At 45.9% G+C, this 15,935-nt stretch overlaps 1 protein-coding gene across 10 annotated transcripts in view; it reads right to left on the reverse strand.

Annotated features, from left to right (window-relative positions):
* The window catches only part of Tox2 (TOX high mobility group box family member 2), a 113,381-nt gene that overhangs the window by 42,810 nt on the left and 54,636 nt on the right, over nucleotides 1-15,935 (reverse strand). For all 10 annotated transcript variants that reach the window (XM_021636321.2, XM_021636323.2, XM_060382882.1 and 7 more), the window contains exon 3: nucleotides 747-992. In XM_021636321.2, the coding sequence (XP_021491996.1) occupies nucleotides 747-992 (246 nt within the window). The remainder of the gene's footprint in view (nucleotides 1-746; nucleotides 993-15,935) is intronic.

Raw genomic sequence — 15,935 nt, forward strand, 5'->3', positions numbered from 1 at the left:
CAGCAAAGACACGATCCATGCTGACTCCATCGGATTGCTAGCCCTTTGCCTCTTCTTTTTGCAAACGCTGTCCCTATCTTGGAACACCCCTCCCTGCCTCTGTCTACCTGCTGTCTTTCACCTACTCTTGAATGTCAACTTGGTAACCCTCCTCCCTGGTTACTTCCACGAAACACCCCAAGCAGGCAAACAGACAGGGGCAGAAGGCAACCTGTGTCGAGTGGGTGTGCTGGTACACACCTGAAATCCCAGCACTTGGAAAACAGAGCCAATGGGCCAGCCTGGGCTACACAGTGAGTTGCCAGACATCCAGGACTCAAAACAAAACAAAGCAAAATAAGGGAAAGTAACGGGTGGTTGTCCTGGGCCAAGGATTGAGTATAGTATTTGGGAGGAGTGACCAAAGGTGAGAGGCGTCTTCTGGGGGGTGGGGGTTGAAAACAGCCTCAAAGGGTGCCGACCCTGTGTGTGTGAACTGATAGCATGCATGTACCACAATACATCTGTTAGAAAGAAAACTGAAATTATACTCTTAACAGCTGATAAAATCAGTCCCAAGTTGCCACACACAGAGCTGCAGAAGCGAGTTTCCCTCCATGGCATCCCCACATCCTGAGGCTTCCCCGCAATCAGCCAGCAGAACTCAGGCCCTGCACATGATCAGGGCTCCTCAGCTCAGCCCTGCCACCAGCTCCCCTCAAGCCCTCCCGTTCTGCAGCCACGGAGCCCAGGTGGGAGACACTCACCGTGGGCAGCTGGCCAGACAGCAGGTGGCCATCCTGAGCCAGCATGTTGGACACCATGATGGCGGGGAGATCCATTGCCTGGTATGAGTAAGCAGGGAGCAGACCGTTGGGTGCGAGGCCGTGACACAGCGAGTGGTAGCCAGCTTCGTGGTCCCCCAGGTGCAGGAGGGATGGCTCAGGCAGGTTGGGAGGCGTTATAGGAGGAATCTCATAGTCTTCGTTGTTCTCACTCTGGCTGTTATAGGTCTGAAAACATCAGAGGGGCAAGGAGCGGGGTCAGTGCATCAAAACCACAAAACATATTCAATAGCATCAGTAACAGCAGATGCAGAGACAATGACAACCCCTTGGCAAAGAGATGACCTCAAAGCAAAGTTGAAAGCCCAGTGGCCTCCTGACTCAGATTCCTGAGTACCCAATGGCCCCTTCCTCTACCTTGTACCTCTGTCTTCTGAGAGTTGGCCTCCCTGCACCTGCTCCTGATTTCCCGGCACATCTGGCCCACTGCCACCTAACGACCACTCTCCCTCAGCCACCCACTTTACAGAGGGGAATTTGGTCCAAGGAAGAGAATGGTCATGCAAGGTGAGCAGAGGACCTGGGGACTGGAGCAGCCAGAGTTTTCTCCTTGGGCATCCATCGCAGCCAGACCCTCTCTTGGTCTTTATCTCGGGGGGGTGGTACAAAGTTGGTGTAGACTAGCAGCTAGCAGGTCCCTTCCAGCCTCACTGGGTTATTTTCCTGCTCCAATGATCTGGCCAGCGATGCCAGGACAAGGCTAGTAGACAATGTGAGCACCAAATTTGCCTTTCCCGTTGTCATAGCTATCCCAGGTTTTACCATAGACAGCGATGAGCATGTACCTGGGGCCCTGGCATTGTGGCACAAGTCTGGGTGTACTTCAGTAGGTGGAGAGGACTCCCCACGAGCCAGGGTGAGTGAATATTTAAAAATTATGCACAGGCTTTGCATTTTTAATTACATTTATTCAGTGTATGTGTGTGAAAGAGAGAGAGAGAGAGTACGTGTTCCATAATGCACATCTAGAGGCCAGAAGACACCTCACGGGGTCCTTCCCCTGTGTGGGTTCTGAGGGTAGAACACGGGTCATCAGACTCAGCAGCAAGTGCCTTTCACCCCTGAGCCATCTTTGTGGTCTCAGATTTTTTTTTTTTAATTTTAATTTCATCAAGCTATTTCCCACCCCTCCCAACTGAAAGATTCAAATGTTCTTCTCACTTTCATCTAGCTAATGTGATAACAGACTCACCTTCTTCTTTCTCTCTATTCCACTTCCTTTATCATCCTCTTCTTCTTCTTTTTTTTTTTTTTTTTTTTTTTTTAATTGAGAAAAGGTTTATTGTAGCCCATGCTGGCCTTGAACTGATCTCAGCCCCCTGAATGCTGGGATCACAGGCATGTTGTATTCTGCATCCCTAGAACAAGCACTGCTTGGCCCTGACCGGTCACTTATTTTGTGCAGAGTTGAACATGGCTGGTTAGGACTGTCACATCGGTTCATGTGTGCCGTTAGCTTCAGTCTCCCTGTCTGCTACTGCCCACATCTGGTTTTGTTATCTGAAGGGTTAGTCTTTCCCCATCTACACTCTGGAAATTAGACCCAACCGAAGACAGCTATGTAAACTAGAAGACAGAGCTGAAGAAACTACCCAGGACCCACCAGGGACAGACAATGAAATGTCAGACACGAAGGACAGGCAGATGTCTCTCGGATTCTCTTTTAATGGGCCAGAGGAATACCAGAAGAGGTGCTGGCTGAGGGTAGTCCAGAAGTGATGAAGGACACCAAAGGTATTTGTGAATAGGAGAAACCTTCCTCAACATTATGTGCAGAGAAGGAAAGAAAGGCCTGAGCCACAGTAGTACATGGGACTGGGGAGATGTCTCAGTGGCAGAGGGTTGCTCAGCACGTATGAGGTCCTGGGCTCTTTCCCCAGAGGGAGGATGGAAGGAGGAAGGCCATGGCTTCCTATTTGATATTGCTCTATGAATCCAGCATGAGGATTAAGCAGCTATTCCCTGAAGTCTAGCACTATGCCTGCTTCTCATGGACTGATGGATGAAGCCGTGAGTATAGGGGGTTTGGGGAAGAGCTATGGCAGAGCAAGGACACGTGACACCTTCCTCGGACACCACACAGGGACCTTACGATGCTCTGGGAAAGAGTGAAAACTGCCTTTACAGCCACAGAATCCAACATCGCCTCTTGCTATGGGAAGCTCTCTTCTCTGTATGCCTTATGCTCCCTTCCAGGTAGGCTCAACAAGCCTCTCTCTGGGTGTCCTCCATTCTTGTCGCTCACCGGAACACCACAGCTGGACATCTCAATACCCAACGGCTCCTTCCTCTACCTCGTACCTGTGTCCTCCGACTGAGCTAGATGCCATCACCCTCCATCCACACACCTGACATTCCCCTTCACTCGCTTCTCAACTTCAACAAAACTACTCCAAAATACCTTTAAAATCTGCCTAGTCCATGGCACCTCCCCGCTGCGGACCATGACAATAGCTCCTCCCCCCCCCCCCCCGCTCACCCACAGCCCTCTCTCATCCCTCTACTCCCTCCTGTAGCCAGAACAATCTCTAAAGAGAATCACCCCACTTCAAGTGCTCCGACAGCTCCCCCAGCTTTATCATCATTGTTAACATTTTAGTGCAAAAAAAAAAAATAATCACAGGTTTTATTACGACATTTTCACAGAGATGTATCATTGTACTTTACTGATTCCTTTCCTCCCCCAGCTTAGCCCCCTTCTGCTTTCATGTAACACATACATGCATATGTATATATATTGAAATCTAAATTTTATATAGGAGAGAAAACAGGTGATATCTGAGTCTGGATATTTAACACAATAGGCTCAAGTTCTCATCTTTTCTCTGCAAATGGCATCACTTCCTTCTTCATGGCTGAGTAAAAACTCTGCTGTGTATCTATCTACACCACATTTTCCTTACCCACCACCTAGGCTGGCTCAGTATCTTTCCTGTTGTTGGTAATGCTCCGTGGATGTGTGGCTCTGCTGGCTTAGATCCCTTCAGATACACACCCAGGAACTCCACTGCCTTTGAGTTCAAGACCAACTCATGTGCCACACCCAGGTCCATGCACTGTGGGTTGGTGTCTGTCTTTAGCCTCAGCACCAAGATAGGTCGAGGGCCAGGTGTCGTTAGGTGGAAGCAAGCATGGGTGTCATGTCACTCCTGCCTGCCGTTCTGTTCAGAGTCACCCCCTCAGCTGACCAGTCCATTCTCTGGAAAGATACCGTCAAACTACACACTGTGGCGCTTTTGCCAGTCTTCCAGGATGCCAATGAAATGCCAAATGGACAAAGGTCCATTCTTTTTAATCCAAACCAAAACCTCAAGGCTCTGGAACACACCCAACCGACCAGAAGCCTTTTATAAAAATAAGCATGCATGATACCAAAATATTGAAATAACACAATTACGACAATCCCTCTGAAGAAGCAATTGGCACACTTTAAAATAAGCATGTAAACACACACTTGGCTCTTTGGGGTGTAGCCAGATCCGAAACCAGCTGCTTTACACTGAGTCCCCACTGTGTGCCTGCCTCAGCTTCTGGCATTTCCATACACTCTCCCTCTAAATGTGTCTGTTCTGAAGAGACACGTCTGTCACCTCTGGGTTTCGGACGAGGAGGGTGACGGTCAGAGAGTGAAAGGGCATCAGTCACGTAGCTGGGGTCTCTGACTTAGGCTTTGTGATCCTGAAGCCAGCATTCCCCCACACTGGCTCGCCTCTTGCAGACCCTGCTGTGCAAAAGGGCTCACCACGGGGGCCTCATGAAAACCCAGGGAGAGGCATCAAGGTAGCTAAGAGTCTTAAGAGCTCTGGTGCACACAGAAAGACTGTCAGATGTATTTTTCATGTCCCAGATCAAGAAAGGGCCCATTCTAATACCTGGGGCTAGCTACAGGGTCAGAGGAGAGTGGATCGTCCCTGTAATCTCTGGGAAGAGGGATCTTACAGTCCAGCATTATTTTATTACTTTTATTTTATATTTTATTTTATTTTATAAGGGTCTCACGTAGCCTTGGCTTTACCATATAGCTGAGGGTGACCTTGGATTTCTGATCCTCCTGCCTCCACCTTCCAAAGTGCTGGGATTACAGGTGTGCACCACCACGCCCTGTTTATGTAGTGCTGGGGTAGAACTCAAGAGATTCAGGCACAAAGGAAATATTCTATCAACTGAGCTATGCCCCACCCCAAAGCCTAGCTTCTTAAACTGTGGGCCACAAACCCTTATCTATAAAACACTTGGCAATAGTAAAAAGATTCTGAGCATGCAAAAGCCAAAAATTAACTCAGAATCAGATACGTGACAAATCTTAGAGGTTTCCAGCAGCTGATAACCATGTTGTATTATGTGACTTCACTGCAGCCTTGGCTCTGAGCATACAACCTGTGCCCTTTGCACTGTAGACAAACCAGCAACACCAATGAGGTTTGTTTAAAACACCTTGGGTCAAACATAGGCCTATTGTGTGCCATGAAACACAGGCCTACTGTGTGCCATGAACTGTGACACAGTTATTGTACAAAGTCTTCTGCTCCTACAGAAACAGAATTGGGTGGAAAACAAGGACTTTCAATGTTTTTCTCTCCTCATTCCTCACCACGTAAGCATCAAACTAGTATACTTGGGATTATATTATGTTGGAAAGTTTAATTACTATACTATTGAAGTGGCACACGCCTATAATCCCAGCACTTAGGAAGGCAAGCAGATCTCTGCGAGTTCGAGGCCAGCCTGGTCCACAAAGAAAGTCCAGGGCAGCCAAGGCTACACAGAGCAACCCTGTCTCAAAAAGAAATAAATAAAAAACATTTTTTTTAAGCTGCCTCTAAAAAACTTTATTTATTTTTGTTTTTTTAATATAATTTTAAAAATACTATTTGAGCTATTGACTAGAATTTTTTGAAGTGTTCAATGAATTTGGCTTGGGATTAGGGCAGAATTTCTAACATTTTTTTTCCTTTTCTTTATTTTTAAAAAATTTTCTTGAGGAGACAAGTGTATATTTGGCTCTAGCTTCAGTCCATGTTCACCAGGCCTTGTTGCTTTGGGCTTCTGGTGAGGAAGGACATCATGTGGGAAAATGTACCTCACAGCGGACGGGGAACAGAGAACAGGGAAAGGGCTGAGGCCCCAATATCCTCTTCAAGTACATGTTCCATGTATGGATTTCCAACTGTTTCTGAAATGGCCCTAAACATGCTTCTTCTGTTTCATACTATGCATCCATGCGAAGTGGCATCCTCAGTAAAAACAATCATCATCTCCTACAAACATTGAAGCCTGTCTGCGTCCTGCAGGATCAACTATTCAGTCAAGATCCAATTCTTCATAGAAAAATAAACACACTCACCCATCTCATGAGTATTCACTTTTGCCTTTGTCTTTAATAAATGATACCATTATATGGATTGTTTTAAAAATAATCTGCTTAGTGACTTACTATCAGTAGCTTTTATCCATACACATATTTTACATACGTATATAACTGGGATTCTGAGGAATGTTCTTGGGTGCAAAGGATCATGAAGAGAGAACCCAGAAGCCCCGACTTAAAGCATTGTAGGCTGGAGGTGGGGAGCACATGGACTTCTGGGCAGCGGGGAAGCCATCGGGGAAATGAAATAACAAGTTCTGAAGCACTGTGTTAAGCCAAACTCTCCGGAAACATCCTCAAAGTCAGAGCCTCAAGGGTGAGACAGGAACCCAAGAGATTCTAGACACAGCATCGGGATGAAAACCACCACAATGTCTGTCAGTTTAACTCAGTGGCTGTCCAGTAAGTCTTGCTAAGGCGGAGGTGTGATTTTAGATTAAGACTGACCCCGAGGAGCACTCCAGAGTTTACTGGAAGAGGTCACTGACACGGAAGCATCATTTCAAGCAAAGCAATTTGAAGCTTAAATTTATTTGTTACAATGACTAAAATTTATCGAAGTACCAGATACTGTCCAGCGGCCATGGGTACAGTCACAACACAGTACGATGCCAGCTCTGTCTAGTCCTTAAATGTTTTCATCATCTCAAAGTAAGACTCCAACCCTATTAGGTATCCTCTCCCTGCTCTCCTGGGCCCCTCAACCACGGGTGTCCACTTATTTTCACTCTATCTCTAAGAATTTATCTATTCTGGCTATTTTTAAGAAAATGGAATCTGGCTTCTTTTATTTCGCATTATGTTTTTGAAGTTCATCTACATTCTACTTAGAACAAAGTTTACATGTTTATTTAGCATAGAAGTGTTTTGAGTCTGATAACACATATCAGAGCTATATTTCATGGTTATAAAATGTTCCACTATATGGATTTGCCACAATTTGTTTATTTGTCCACTGATGGGCATTAAATATCACTCCATCTTTGGCTACTGTGAGTAGGGTGGCCATGAATAAATGTGTGCATATGTTTGTTTGAGGACCTTTTTCAGTCGTTTTACATACATACATACATACATACATACATACATACATACATGGGAGTGGAACGGTTAGGTCATGTGGTAATACTGTTTGACTTTTGAGAAATGGTCAAGAAACTTTCCACAGTGGTTGCTTATTTTTGTGGTCCCATTGACAATACATGAGGGCTTCAATGTCCCCACAACCTCAGTGCCAAGATTTTTAATGTTTTGTGATAATCGTCCCAGTGGTATGTAGTAGGACTTTCTTGTGGCTTTGCTTTGTGTTTTTTTAAAGACCAACTACACTGACTATCTTTGCTTGTCTTTCTTGGCCATCTGAATCTTCAGAGCAGTGGTTGTCAGCCTTGCTAGTGGTGTGACCCTTTAATACAGTTCCTCATGCTGTGGTGATCCCCTCAGCCATAAAATTATTTTTGTTGCTATTTCATAGCTGTAATTTTTCATCTGTTATGAATCATAATGTATAAATATCTGATACATGGGATATCTGATACATGACCCCTGAGGGTGTTTAAGCTTCCTAAAGGGGTTGCAACCCACAGTTTAAGAACTGCTGCTTTTGAGACATGGCTTTTCCAGTCCTTCGTCCCTATTTCATGTTGGGTTGTTTGGGTTGTCTGTATTTCTGTCATTCCAACTTAATTTTGGTAATGCAAAAACCATCTCTTTTTTGTTGTCCATAGCTATGCTGTCAGTTCAGGAATCAGAGCCCTGACAGCTACATCATGATATGCTCCACGAGATAGAGTCCATCTTCATTATTTTGTCATGTGACTGTTCTCTTGTCCCAATATCATTTGGTAATGAGACTGCTCTTTCCATATAAATAGTCCAGGCATCTCTGCCAAAACCCAGTGGCCGATGAATGTATGAGTTTAACTTTGGAATCTACATGTCCTTATGCCAAGACCATGCTCCTTGTGCTTGAAGATATTAGCAACTGTGGGTTCTGTAACTTGTCCCTCTTTCAAGATTACTGGTGCTACCCAGAGCCCTTTGAAATGCTACATGAATTTTCAGACCCATTTTTTTCCATTTCTGCAATTATAGTGTCCTAGTTAGTCTTTAATTGTCACCTTGACCCAACCGAAAGCCGCCTGGGAAGAGCGGGCCTCAGCTGAGGGATTGCCCAGATCAGATTGGCCTATGGCCACGACTGAAGGAGGTTTGTCTTGGTGACTGATCGCTGTGGGAAGAACCAATCCACTCTGGGAAGTGTCACCCCTAGGCTGGTGGTCCTGGGTTGTATGAAAAGCAAGCTGAGCATGAGCCAGAGGGAGCAAACCAGTAAGCAGGATTCCTCCCCATTTTCTGCTTCAGTTCCTGCTTGAATCCTATCCTGGCTTTCCTCAGCCATAACCTGGAAACGTAAGCCAAATAAACCTTTTCTCCCCAAGTTGCATTTGGTCCTGGTGTTTATCACAGTGACAGAAAAAGCAAACTAGAACAAAAGATGAGTGGAAAGCTGACAGGAGCTGCATTAACAGGTAGCTTTCTTAGGCATCCATGCCATCTTCTAATGGCCACACTCAGGGCCCCGTCATTGTGAAGTCTTTAGTTCCTTTCAGCAGTGTTTCATAGCTTTCCATTTACAAATCTTTACATCCCTCGTTCAATTTATTCTTCTCATCTTATTATTCTGGGTGCTATTGACTGTGGAAAGTCTTCTTAGTTTCTTTTCTGGGTCATTCATTGTTGGTTTATAGAAACATAATTAATGTTTCCATGCTCCTTTCATATACCCTGACACTTTCCCAAGTTCATTTATTAACAATATCTTATAATCTTAAGGGAAGGCAGAAAGTCCCTATCACCAAAGGAACAAAAAAAGGAGGGGGCCCAGAACCTGATTAAACTACAGTCTGATCCAGAAGCAAACTATGGCGGTGCTCAAGAAGAACCTTAAAAAAATGGCAGCTGTAAGATGAAATACCAGCAGCTGTAACGAATCCTCAGACCCTCAACTGGCCTCCTGAGAAATAAAACTCAATATTTTGATTTAAAACAAATGAGTCTAGCAGATAACATTTGTAACAGACATGCTCCAAGTAAAATGTCAGGAACAGTTAAAAATAAACAGATGTTATCAGGCAAATGAAAAGTAATGCAGCAAAATTAATAGCAAATTAAGGACAAATTCACAGCAAGACATAGTAAAGAGACTTAGAGGAATACTTTCGCTGACAAATGACACGATCCATGAAGAAGTTACAGACATAAACTTTCATGAACATTGATAAACTACAGAGTGTAAAACGTTAAGAACCACTGAAAATATAAACTGGGATTGGATGACTCACGTTTGAAATCCCAGGACTCAGGAGGCTGAGGTAGAAGCACTGTAAACTCTAGGCTAGCCTGGGCTATGTAAAACCCCATTTAAAACAAATAATACAAACAAACAACAACAGGAAAAAAAACACAAAGCAAAACACCTTAACATCTCTTCAGGAACTGACTAGTCAACCTGAAAGAAATGAATAAGGGGGATGGAAAGATGGCTCTTAAGAGCATTTTAATGATCTTACAGAAGATCTAGATCAGGTTTTTAGTACCCACATGGGGGTCACAATGATTTTTAACCTCCTGGGGATCCAACACCCTCTCCTGACTAAGATTATAAAAACAATACTTCAGCAAAACCCGAGATACGAACAATGGGACATTTCTACTTTTTACTTGAATAATTTTATTAGAGGATGAGAAAGACAAAACAAATGGATTCAACGCTCAACTGAAGGAGGTGGAAACAGAAAAACTAAATAAAGCAACAGTCAGTAGATAAGAGAAAAATGAATTGGACACCGCATCTTAGATGAGAAATACAGAGTTTGCTCTCTAAGAAAAACTAATCTCAAGACTAACAAGAGGCCAGAGAGACGGCTCGGTGCAGTAGATGCTTACAGCACAAGCATGACGATCTGAGTTGGGACCCGTGGCATCCATGTGAAAAGTTGGGCATGGCTACACGTATGTGGAGTCACCACGTTTGGGTCGGTGAAGACAGGAGGGTTGCTGAAGAAGACATTGGATATCCATTCATTTGCTCATGGGTGCCTAGACTGAACCAGTATCTTGGCTGCTGCAAACTGGGCCTCAGTAACCCAGAAGGGCAGGGACCTCTGTGGGATGCTGACTTAGTCTCCTTTAGGTATACATAGGTAGGTATTCTAGTTTCCTATCTGCTGCTGTATAAAACACGTCAACCAAAAGCATCGTAGGAGAAAAAGAGTTTATTTCAGCTCGTAAGTACAGCCATCGCTGAGGGAAGTCAAGACAGGAACCTCAAGAGGAGCTTGAAGCAGAAACCACGGAGGAATGCTGCTTTCTGGCTCACTCAAGCTCAGTTCAGCTTAGCTTTCTTATATGGCCCAGGGAATGGTGCCACCTAGCGTGGACTAGGCCTTCCAATGTCAGTTAAAATGAAGATGATTCCCCACAGACATGCCCGTGGACCAATCAGATCTGGTCCATCCCTTAATTGAGACTTTCTTCTCAGGCGGCTCTAGGCTGTGTCAAGTTGACAGTTAAAGCTAACCCAGTCAACAGAGTAACATTTAATGGTGTTCTCTTTCTCTCTAAACGCGTCCTGGATTAGACAGCTATGTGACCACTGGCCTTCCACCGCTTTACCAAGAAAACCCTGCACCCTGTAGGCGGCTCTCAGCTGAAGGATGGTAACATAATTCACCATTCCCAGAAGTCTTCCCAACAAGGAAAATGTTCTTATCCAAACTCCATTAACCAGAGTGGGGATCCCAACCCTTAACCATCTTACCACGCATGCAGGGGATTTCAACATTCTACAGAGAATGAAACATGAGTTTTCCCAAGCCTGCCTATGTCCACAACACCCAAGTCAAGTTAGCCATCTTTGATAATACCTTTGTATCGTCCACCCCAGAAAGGCTTAATAGAATCTTTCTGATTCATGTCTCACAGCACATCACACATGGAGCTCTGGGCCGCTTCTGAGAGTTGGCTGATTATGCCTGCAGATGGCCACCTTCCTGCACTCAAAATGCTTCTTGACAAATAATTTGACTGATAGATAGATAGATTATAGATGGATAGATAGATAGATAGATATAAATGGATGGATAGATGGATAATAGATGCTACATAGATAGAGATAAACAGATAGAGAGACGATAGAGCAATGGATGCTAGATGACAGATATCCAGATAGGTAAGGGGTAGTGTATTATACATTAACCAAATGAGAACAGGAGCTGTACTATGCAAGTCAATATGGAGGCTGCATGAGGTGGTGAGGACATGGCACCTTGCTGACCCTTTGTTCACTGGCAGAACCTCACTCAGAGTTGAGCAGGCCCACCCAGAGCAGTTTGTCCAACACCCTAAGACACTGTCAGCCATAGCTGCTTCATAGCTGTGCCTGGTCCTGGTGTGCTTGGGTTGGAAAAGACAGAAATGAGACATGAGCCTTGCTTGTTAATGCTCTGTACAGGAAAGACTGTGAGAGCACCATGAGTTCTGGCTCAGGAAATGACCAGACTCAAAGGTTTCAGGGGGCTTCCTGGGTGATTACCTTGGAGGAAGAAAAACCCCTGAAAAGATAGGGTGCTGATGGTGGGGCTTGGGGCTTTCTTTGGGGAGAATATGTAGTTACAGAAGAATTCAGATGAATTGAGTAATCTGGGGACCCCAGCATGGGAATGAGATGAAGCAGTCTGAAGCCACGATACTGCAGAGGACTATCACTTCCAATGTTAGGGACAGGATTGCTTGTTTTTTTTTATTTGCTTGAGTAACACTGTTTCAATTTTTACTTTTTATGTGTACAACTGTTTTGCATATTTATACATATATATGTACCACACGTGTTCAGTGCCTGTGGAGATCAGAAGAGGCATTGGATTCCCTGGAACCGGTATTATACAGTTAACAGAAGCTGGGAATTAAACCCAGGTCCTCTGGTACAGCAGCCCGTGCTCTTAACCACAGAGACATTTCTACAGCTCCTATCTGTTTGAATAACATTTTTATAACCACATATCCACCTGTCTCTTGGCACTTTTACTTGGGTGAACTTGAAGAGGGCTCAGTAAACTTTTCTTTCAAAGATCCAGCTAATAAATATTTGAAACAACTATTCAACTTTGTTACTGCAGCATGAAAACAACCATAGATGATCATGAAAGTAACGAGTGTGGCTGTGTTCCAATAAAGCTTTATTTGCAGAAGGCAGGCAGAGGGCTATACCTGGCTCATAAGCATGGTTTACTGACCCATGTTCTCCTTAATAAGGAAAGCCAATATGTCAATAATTGAGGTCCTTCCGGTCCCTGTTCCCACCAAGTGCACTCCCCTCTCACCGATTCCCTACTTGATGGCTCACACCAGAAACCTGAGAGTAAAGCTCAATCCCTCCCTCTTTCTCCTTCCACTCCACCTACTTCAGTGCGCTTCAAAGTCCTGCTGGCTCTACATGTCACTCTATCACAAGCCCTCCCGCTATGATCCATCTGCTAGATGACCACCCTGGGTCAAATGGCCGCCGTTTCCCCAGGACATCTGTAATCAGCTCCCCAGTGGCCTTCCACCTTTGTTTCTTTTAGTCCCTTCTCCCCCTCCCCCAGCAGCTCAGACAACAGATTTACTTATAAACCCAATCATGCTACTCCCATCATTGACATCCCTTTCACATTTAGGATACAAGGTGAAACCTTCCGGGTAGCCAGCAAGATCCCCAGTGAACTGGTCTCCAACCTCCACCTCCTATAAAACCCTTCACTGCCATGTACTAGCACTGATGTCAGCTAACAAGCCAGCTGCCTTCCCGGTCTGTACCTTGCTGAAGAATCGTGTCTGTCTGGTCGGTCCCTTGTCTTCTTGTAGGTGACAGCCCCAGGATCAGGTCCCCCCTGTACAAGTTACAAGTCTTCCCCTTCCTTGCCACACACTGCTTCTTCCTTCGTGACATGTCTTACCCTCTGTGGGTTTTTCCTGATCACTTAAACTCATCTTATATCAGTTACACTTAAGGGTCCAGAAGCGCTGGAGCCATGTCTGTTTGTTCTATGTTCAGCTTTCAGGACCCACCGCCACGTTAGGCCCTCAGGAGAGGTCGAGAATCTACGCTGAGTGGACATGAAGCTGGCCACTGAGACTGCCTGACCCCACGGCTAATGTGACCCTCACACCCTCCTTAACCATCAACAAAGGTGTTCTCCTTTCTTAACATGAATCCGGAGACCAGCTAGACGGCCCGGAGACGGCTGCCTGCGCCAGCCTGCCAACTGTGGAATATGTCAGGACCTGTACTGGTCAAACCGATCAACCACAAGATGAGACTGTAGCTGTGCACGCTGCATGTAGGTAAGAGGACAACCTCAGGGGTCTTCAGTCTCTGCCTTCCTTGTTTGCCACTTTGTGCTCCAGGCTGGCTGCTGCTGACTGACTGAAGCAGGAGTGCCTGGCTGCACCTCCACAGCTGTTTTACTGCTCCACCACATAGTAGGCATTTAGTCAGCAAGCCCCACCACATAGTAGGCACTTAATGTGCTTTTGTTTTGTTCTGTTGAGACAGGCTCTCACTGCGTAGCTCTAGCTGGCCTGAACTCACTATGTAGATCAAGGTAACCTTGAACTCACGGAAATCTGCTTGCCTCTGCCTCCTGAATGCCAGGCAGGTAAAGGTGTGAGCCACCCTGGCCAGCATCATCATGTTTTTGAATGGAGACCTGTATGAATGAGGACCGGTGGCCCACAGAGTTCCCAGAAGTGAGTCAAACTGGGAAACAGCCTTGCCCAGAGAGTAGCTGCAGCAAATTCTAATTTGAGCCTTGCATACCTCTTGTCCCTGGTCATCTTAGAAATCACCTTTTCACATAGTATCGAGTACCAGCCATGTTCCCAACAGGCTCTACGACCTTGGCCAAGTCACGGCCCCTTTCTGGGCCTCAACAATACTGTCTGTAAAAAGAGGGAACTAGCTTGGGTTGTTTTTGTTTTTGTTTTTTAACACAGACTTCATTCCTGCCCCTGGGCCTGGCTTGCAGGTATGCAGGCAGACCTGGGCAGAGCTGCTTTTGAAAGCATTTTGAAACTGATGAGTAGGCTTTCTAGCCCTTTCTGTGCTAAAATAGCTCCTGGGAAAATGTCTATTATGTCTCTTTGCAGCTTTTTTTTTTCTTCTTCCTTTTCCATCCCTGCCTTTTGGAAACCACAGAAGCAGCTTTATCTTTAAAAATGTGCCTAGCCAGCACCAGAGCGAAGCTGCAGGAGTTCTCAGAGCATAGCTCTTGCATGTGCCCCAAGAGCGGCTGAACATTACAGATGCAAACTGTAGGTTACCCCAAGACTGCTCAGACTCTGCAAGGTTGGTGACCTTCAGAACGAGGTACCAGCACCGTTCCGGCATTGAGAGTGTTTGAAGCAGACAGTATAACCTCCTCTGACACCTGACAGATGACCTCCAGTCATTGTGCACCTCTGGCTCCTCTACTCAGGACACTAGCCCTTGCTCCTCTCCACTCCTACCCAGGTGATGCTTGCTCATTGACAGGGCCATCATAACACTCCTCTGCCTTGCCGGAGTGGGACCCGCCCACCGGGCCTACTCTGAACAGAATGGATAGAGGCCCTTTCCTCTTGTAGCCTGGACCCCATGTTCCTACTACCGGGTCTTCACTATGGGGTTGAGCCTGAAGCTCATCAACTCCCATGAGATTTACTAAGCACACACCCTGAGCCAGGTTGGTGCTGGGACCTGTTGAGTCACGCACGAAGAGGTGACTCAGCCCTCAGGTCCATCCCAGTTTCCTACAGCTTTGTTCAAAATATAACGGTCCCAGTAAGCATTTATACAGTGCGTACCATGTACCATGTGTGCAGCAACCCTGCTCTGTGTCATATTCACACATGAGCACTATCCACACAGTAGGTGCTATCACCCTATCCATTGCATGGACAGAGAACAACCTTGAGATGAGAATCTCACCCCAAATCCAAGGCAGACGGAACAGAGCCAGGGACCAACCTGACAGCCTAGCTCAGAGGAACTGGCTGTGGGAATGGCCACCAAAAAGCCTTGGAGATGAGTCTTCCTTCTCGGCAGCACCCTCCCACTAGCCCACAGCCCTGACTGCCATATTAAACTTCCTGAGAGACCCTTGAGCCAGAGGCACCCAGCGAAGCCCCTCCAGAATCCTGAGCTGGTGGGCAGAGATGTGTGTTGGCTTTCAAAATAAAAGAACCTGGCTTGTGAGCTTGCGTTCTCTCTTAAAGTATTATCAAAACGCTTTCTCCCGCACGCATCTCTGTGTGGTGCTGTGTGTGAATCTCACATACGTATTCATGTTCGTATGTATGATAGCATCCCTGTGTGGTGCCAGGAAAACTCCCTGGCCCCACCTTTCACCTTATTCAGTGAGGCAGGGTCTCTCCATCAAACCTGGGGCTCACCAACGTGGCTTGTCTCACTAGCCAGCTTACCCTGGGCATCCCCAGGCTTTACCGCCTGGGGCTTGTGGGGCACCATGCTCACCCAACATTTGTGTGGGTAATGGGGACCCAACGCCAGTCCTTTTGCTCACATGAGCCATCCCGGCTATCTCCCCAGCCCTGTTTTTGTGAGAGTGTGTGTGTACTGGGGCTTGACTCTTGGCAAGTTGACCCAGACATATCCCATCTTTCTCTTTTTTTTTTTTTTTTTATCTTGAGACAAGGTCTCA

This window comes from Meriones unguiculatus, chromosome 4 (assembly GCF_030254825.1).
Source record: "Meriones unguiculatus strain TT.TT164.6M chromosome 4, Bangor_MerUng_6.1, whole genome shotgun sequence".
Taxonomy (NCBI): Eukaryota; Metazoa; Chordata; class Mammalia; order Rodentia; family Muridae; genus Meriones; species Meriones unguiculatus.